Source organism: Colobus angolensis, unplaced genomic scaffold (genome assembly GCF_000951035.1).
Source record: "Colobus angolensis palliatus isolate OR3802 unplaced genomic scaffold, Cang.pa_1.0 Scaffold12, whole genome shotgun sequence".
Classification (NCBI taxonomy): domain Eukaryota; kingdom Metazoa; phylum Chordata; class Mammalia; order Primates; family Cercopithecidae; genus Colobus; species Colobus angolensis.
The window spans coordinates 6,745,172-6,752,441 of record NW_012113141.1 but is presented as its reverse complement, the minus strand read 5'-3'; the positions used below and the strand labels follow the sequence as shown (position 1 = coordinate 6,752,441).

Here is a 7,270-nt window from a genome sequence, read left to right as displayed (position 1 = left end):
GGAGCTTGCAGTGAGCTGAGATCCGGCCACAGCACTCCAGCCTGGGTGACAGAGCGAGACTCCGTCTCAAAAAAAAAAAAAAAAAAGAAGCTCAACTATTTCCATAATAAAAGAAACTCAGATTAAAACTATGCTGAAGTACCTTTTTTTTAATTGCTGAAAATAAAAAAAGCTTGATAATTTATTGTGTTGTTGTTGAGGATGTTTGGAAACAGGTCCTCTCATATAAGCTGGTGCTAGTATAAACTGGTAAAATTCCAGTGGAGGGCAATTTGGTAATGCTATCTAAATACAAATTCATGGATCTTTTAACTCTTTGATCAGGTAACTCACTTCTAATAATTTGTCTTCAGATAAATGTTGTTATCAAGGTCATCAATGATCACCACATTGTTAAATCCAGCAGTCTGTTTTTGGGGTCATTTTGATCTGTTATCAGCATTTAACTACCCAACCCTCCTTGAGGAACTTTCTTCACTTGGTTGTGAGGACACTATACTCTCCTGGCTTTATTCCTCCCTCCCTGGCCTTCTTTCTCTCTCTAGCATCTAAATGTTGGAGTCCCCCAGAGCTCAGTGCTTGAGCAACTTTTCTATCTATACTTACTTCCTTGGTTTCTATCTAGTCTCACGGCTCTAAATGCCGTCGATACACTGATGGCTCCCACATTTATATTTAAAGCTGAACCTCTCCTAATTCTCACATACTCTCTGATCCAAGCCATAGTAGTCCCTCATCTGGGACTTACATGTAAGATGTAAGATGTACTTAGATGTAAGTTTCCTTACATCTACCATTGTACCCTTCAATTTCTTCTTTTTTATTTTCTAATGATAGCTTTATCGAGATATTATTCACATACCATATACTTCTCTACCACCATCACCTTTTCTTTCATTTTGTTCACCCATTTAAAGTATCCAGTTCTGATCCCTTTGTAGTTCATAAGCGTGATGATTGGGTGTTTATGCTCATGCATGAGCTGTGCCTCCCTCAAGCCTTGTTGTGACAGCATCGTATTAGCTGTCTGATGTGAACTTAGAAAAATAAAAATAAAATAAAGTGTACAATTCAGTGGCTTTTAGTATACTTACAGAATTGTGTAGCCATTCCATAATCAGCTTTATAAATACTATCATTACCCCAAAAATTGAAATTCCATGTACCTTAGCAGTCATTCTCCTTTTCCTCTCAACCATTGTGCCAACTCCTCCACCCTGAACCCCCAAGCCTAAGCAGCCATTTATCTGCTTTTTTTCTCTATCGATTTGCCAACTCTGGAGTCATACAATATGTGGTGATTGGCTTCTTTCATTTAATCTAATGTGGTTAAGGTTTATTCATATTGTGGCATATATTGATACTTAATTTCTTTATTACCAAATAATATTTCATTGTCAAAACAGGAGCAAAAGAGAGAGAGAGCAGGGAGGGAGTTGGGGGGGTGCCACACATTTTTAAATGACCAGATCTTGTAAGCACTTACTATCATGAAGACAGCACCAAGCCATGAGGCATCCACCTCCATGACCCAGACATCTCCCACCAGGCCCCACCTCCAACATTGGGGATTATAATTCAACATGGGATTTGGATGGGGACAAATACCCAAACTACATCAGTTGCTTCCTCATTTCCCTCAGGTCTTTACTCAGATGTTATCATCTCAGCGAGGCCTTCCTGGTGAAATATGCTCCTGCATTCCACCACCCTCAACCCCCGGTAGAGTCTGTCTGCCTTCCTGCATTATTTTTCTCTATGGGACATATTACTAGCGTATTTATCTTGTTTGTTTATGTTATTTATTGTCTTTCTTTCCCTACTAGAATGTAAGCTCCATGAGAGTTAAGAGTTTTTGTCTATTTTGTCTAATGCTCTATTCCCAAACCTAGAAAACTACCTGATGGACAGTAAGCACTCAGTATCTATTTTTCTTTTTTTCTTTTTTGGGAGACAGAGTCTTGCCCTGTGGTCCAGGCTGGAATGCACTGGTGCGATCTCAGCTCACTGCAACTTCTGCCTCCCAGGTTCAAGAAATTCTCAAGTCTCAGCCTCCCGAGTATACCACTACACCCAGCTAAATTTTTGTATTTTAGTATAGACAGGATTTCAGGCTGGTCTCGAAGTCCTAAGCTCAGGCAATCCACCCGCCTCGGCCTCTCAAAGGGCTAGGATTACAGGCATGAGCCACCACGCCTGGCCTGTCAGTATCTATTTTGAATGAATGAATAACATTGTCTCTGGAGAGGAAACTAGGAGGCTGGGCAATAAGGCTGGAAGGAGATATTTTGCTATACAGTTTCATACCTTCTAAATTTTGAATAATATAAATAGATGACCTATTTAAATAAATAGAATTAATATTAGTAATTATGAACAGAGGTATATCATTACATAGGACCTAGTAAGAAAAATAGATTTTGTGAGTTTAATTGTGGACTTCAAGGTAGTCTAATATATTTAGCAAGAACCTGAAACTAAAAGGGAGAAGAGCTATAACTTAATTCCTTCTAGGTTCTTGTAAGGGCTTCTGAAAATAGAAGGTAGAGGTTTTGGCATAAGTAGATTGACATTGACAAAATGTGGTTTTTTACTCATCTTAAGGTTTGATAGCATTATTGTAATTTAATGCAGTCCTATAAATTATGCCAAGAGTACACTTTTATTGTAGACGGGGAGGAAAGAAGAGGTTTTGTTTGCCTGTTCCACTCGGGTTTCCAAATCGTTCTGTTTTCAGAGATGCTACTGAGTGCCTCTAAAATGTTGATACTCGTTTCTTTCCAAAACCCCAAACAGCCCTTGTATACCACAAGTTTTTAAATATGTAAGGGTAAAGCCAGAGCCCAAATTAACCAAAAATACAACTTAGATACTCCCTGAGTAGCTCCTTCCTGACCTCCCTCCTGTATGGTCCATAGCCATATACTTTGCTGTGGTTCACATCTAGGGTTTTACATTATAAAATAGCACAGTGCTCAAGTGCAGTGGGGGAAGAGACCTCAGATCTCCCCAACCCAGACACTTTGAGGGTAAGATATAAGAAAATATACATCTGTAGATAATAAAATGTTTTTTGTTTTTTATTTTTATTCTTTCCTGATAACAGGGTCAAGGAAATGATTCCTCCAAGGCCGCCTCTTACCTGTCGGACAGGAGGAGCTCAGAAGGCAAGTGCCAAAGCCAAGATGAAACGATAAGTAATAAGATATTGAGTGCGTCTTCCAGAAGGCGTGAAAACTTGTTTGAAGCCTTACGTATTTTCATTGCTGGTTCCATTTGTGATCAATGGCATATAGCATACAGTGTTTAATCTTTGGCTGGTAGTCTCTAAGCTGGGAAGAAAAGGGCATTTTACATTTAAAGTATTACTGGGTGTGGTGGCACGCACCTGTAGTCTCAGCTACTAGGGAGGCTGAGGCAGGAGGGTCGCTTGAGGCCAGGAGTTCAAGGGGGAAGTCCCTTGATCATACCACTGCTCTCCAGCCTGGGTGACACAGCAAGACTTTGTCTCTAAAAGAAACAAACAAACAAAGTATCATGGGACATAAAACCAAATTCAGTTTTAGACTTCCAATCCATGCTGTTGACCTCTCTGAGGTGTCTACCAGATGTTTTGTGTTTTCTTAGGCAGTGAGTGACTACCACATACAGATCAAGAATATTTCTAGAGCCATTCTAGATGAGTACTACAGAATGTTTGGAAAACAGGTGGCCAAACTGGAGAGTGATATGGATAGTGAAACCTTGGAGGAGCAGAAGTGCCAGCTCAGCTATGAACTTAATTGCTCTGGAAAATACTTTGCTTTCAAAGAACAACTCAAGGTAAAACATTCACTTGTTTAATTACTCCATGGGTTTTTATGGAGCAACTTCTCCACATACTCAGTTCACATTTTCTCCTCTGATTATGTTCAGCTATACTCTTACCTTTCTTGGTTGGGGAAAAGAGCTAAGTTCTCTATGATAGAGTGTCAGGAGAAGCTCCATTCCTGCAGTCTTGGAATAAATTATTACATATATCCTGAATGAGAGCTTTTAAGAAACTAATTATTCTCTTGAGGCTGGGCCAGATTTTGGACCAGATTTCATTGTCACTATAGGAGGCAGAAACTCTGTCTGGTACTGACTCCATAATTAATTCTTCTTGCTTCCCATTCAAATCTCTCTAAAAAAATTAATTTTAGTTTTAAAATTGAAAACGGGACAGTTATCAGAAAGGAGGCCTTAATCATTAGGACTACAGTAGCATGTCTTGAGTTAGGATACATTTAATTACTGGCATTACATTTTACTTTTTAAAATTCAGAATGTATAAACAAAAACAAAAAACTCCAAATCTTTCCCTAATTTATAGAATCACTAAGATTTGAGAAATAGTTAACTTAATAATCATTTATTGAATAATAATGGCTAACATTTATTACATGTTTGCTGTTTTCCAGGCATATTTATCAATGCTTGATATTTTACTAATTTAGTCCTTATAATAATCCTACAAAGTAGGTGTTGCTCATTTTATAGATGGGAAAATGCAACATTAGTTGGCTAAGGAATTTGTCCAAAGTCACAGAGATAGTAAAGATCAATGTTGGGATTTAAATTCAGGCAGTCTGGCTCCAGAACTCACATTCTTAACTGCTACACTACAGTGCCTTTGTACACATATTTACTATGTGTCCTGCACTGTACTAAACAGATATAAAGAAAGAACACGGAAGTCATAGAGCGAAAAACAACAAATGTTCATGGAAGCAAGAGGGTATTCTCAGCAGGTGGTGTACTCATGTCTCAGTTTGACTCGTGTGACCTTGAAATGTGACTTTATCTCTCTGTGCCTCAGTTTCTTTACCCAGCAACAAGGATGAGGTTAATATTATCACATAGGGTCATTATGAGAATTAAATAATATAATGCATAGATTATAAAACCTGGCAATAATGTTACCTTTGTGGGGAAAAAAGAAGAAGCTGTCCTGGCTATAGCAACATGCTGTGTTTATATTTGTACAGCATTTTGAGCTTCTATACTTGTTATGTTTCTTTGGCTTCTCAATCATCTTCTAAAGTAAAATAATAATACCGGAACTACATATCCTCTTAACAAATAGAAAGCTGAGGTACCAAAGTATAAAATAATTTATGAAATTGTACAGTGGAAGCATTAGAACCAGAATTCCATTCTCTGGATTCTCAGCCCAGCCCTTTCTCCCTTTCCCCTTTGAACCATATAGTCACCATGAGAGACATAATGCCTAAACCTAATGCTCAGATTTTCTTCAGCTTTATGATTCTCTTCATATAGTATGAGCTTTGCGTTGCTTCAATTAGTGATGATGGTGACGTTAAGGAAAGAAGAAATCATACAGAGTATGTTGATTGGGGGAAATTTGGAGAGCCAATACCACCCACCAAGGGAGAAATCAATCGCCTTCTGAAATTTTGATCAGCTTTAGACCAGAAAGCCCTAGAGAGACCCATGCTATCAGCATAGTGCTGGACTGTATTATCAGATGGGTGATCTATATGTCTTGCAGCATGCTGTGGTAAAGATTGTGAGAGAGAAATACTTGAAGACAACATCATTTGAAAGTCAGGAGGAATTGCAGACGTTTATCAGTGAGCTCTATGTGTTCTTAGTAGATCAGATGCATGTAGCCCTAAACCAGGTAAGTGTCAAGAACTGAGAGCACTTTCTTTTCTCTGTAGAGCATTGGAGTCTTCTATGAATGATTCCTTCCTTTGGTTATTCAACAAATATTTATTGAAGTGTCTACTCTGTGCTAGGCACTGAAAACACAAGGATGAGTAAGAAACTGCCTAAGCCTAATTAGTTTAAGACTAATTTGGGAAAAAAACAAGGAGATATGCTCTTTCAATTTCCTAGAAAAATAAATTTCACAACTTTAAAAAATGTGATGGAATTGTCAAAAACAGATAAAATAGGATGCATAAATTGTGAAATGAAAATTACCATTCTTTTTATTCTGTGAACAGGTACAATTCTTAATTTTTTATTGAAGATCATAAAAACAAGAAAAATTATGAGTTTTCAGATATTATACCCAAATGACAGTGACACTTCAAACATGGCTTTTCTGTTTGACTGGTGGTCTGCTGTCCCACCCACTTTTCTGTTTATATTTGTAAGTCTTGCATGTTGCCTTAATTTGCTTATTTTTGTATGTATTCAGGGGTAGTTTATTTGAAACCAGTGACAAAGTTGGAGTCTTTTTGTCTCCTGGTAGTGTCTAACCATCTGTGCCTCCTCAAATTCTTTATTCTACTTGCTTTTTCCTTCCTTGTTTTTCTTCTCTACCACCATCACCTCTTATTTCACTTTGTTCTGTCTTCCTAGAGGAGGTAGGACAGGAGTGTCCAGCATCAAAAGATTAAGAGAACAGTCCCGCCTTGGGCATGGATGATTTGATTTGAAAAGCAATTGAGAGTAGAGCTTGAGAAAAAGAAGTTTTGACTTTTTCCTCACTAGTCGTTGCGAGCAATACATTGAATTATTTTACACTGAGGTATAATATGATTGGGTTTACATTTGCTAAAACACTCTGATAGCACTATGGGGGATGAGTTAGAGGTGACAAAACTGTGAGATTAGTTGATTATTGCATAATAAGGAGGAAAAAGTTTAAGTTAAGTTTTAATGGGTAATTGATGCCATTCAGTACTTCTTGGTTGATACTAAAAAGAAAAGAAAAACATTAACCAGGACATGGAAAGCAATTATGAGTAAATTTGGTGGGAGGCAGATGGTACTGAATTCACTTTTGAACATAGGCTCTAGTGGGGTTTTGCCCAAGATAGAGATCTGAGCTAGGGATGAGATTTGGGGAGCCATGATATATAGATGCTATGGTCATAGATGAGCTGCCTGAGAAAAACGTAAGAGAGAAGACAGCTGGCAGTAGAACCCTAGGAAATAACAACATTTAAGGAATGAATAAAAAATTGAAGGAGACAAGTGGGATTGTTAAAGAGGCAAAGAGCCAGAGACAATGGTGTCACAGAAGCCAAAGGAAAAGAATTTTAAAGAAAAGAGGTCAACATTGTCAAATACTCCTAGGAATTCAAGAAAAACAAATCTGAAGTCTTCACTGGATTTGACAATAAGGAAGTTATTGTTAACCTTTACATAGCAGTATTATTGGGCTAATGGGGGGATTCAAATTATGATGAATTGAGGCGTAAATGAGCAATCAAGAAACAGATGAAGGCCGGGCGCGGTGGCTCAAGCCTGTAATCCCAGCACTTTGGGAGGC

The 7,270-nt window shown here is 38.0% G+C and overlaps 1 protein-coding gene across 1 annotated transcript in view; it reads left to right on the top strand.

Annotated features, from left to right (window-relative positions):
* Positions 1 to 7,270, top strand: part of CFAP70 (cilia and flagella associated protein 70) — a 132,892-nt gene that overhangs the window by 61,503 nt on the left and 64,119 nt on the right. Inside the window, exons 13-16 of the mRNA XM_011929587.1 lie at positions 2,515 to 2,543; positions 3,107 to 3,171; positions 3,632 to 3,822; positions 5,534 to 5,665. Of these exons, the coding sequence (XP_011784977.1) occupies positions 2,515 to 2,543; positions 3,107 to 3,171; positions 3,632 to 3,822; positions 5,534 to 5,665 (417 nt within the window). The remainder of the gene's footprint in view (positions 1 to 2,514; positions 2,544 to 3,106; positions 3,172 to 3,631; positions 3,823 to 5,533; positions 5,666 to 7,270) is intronic.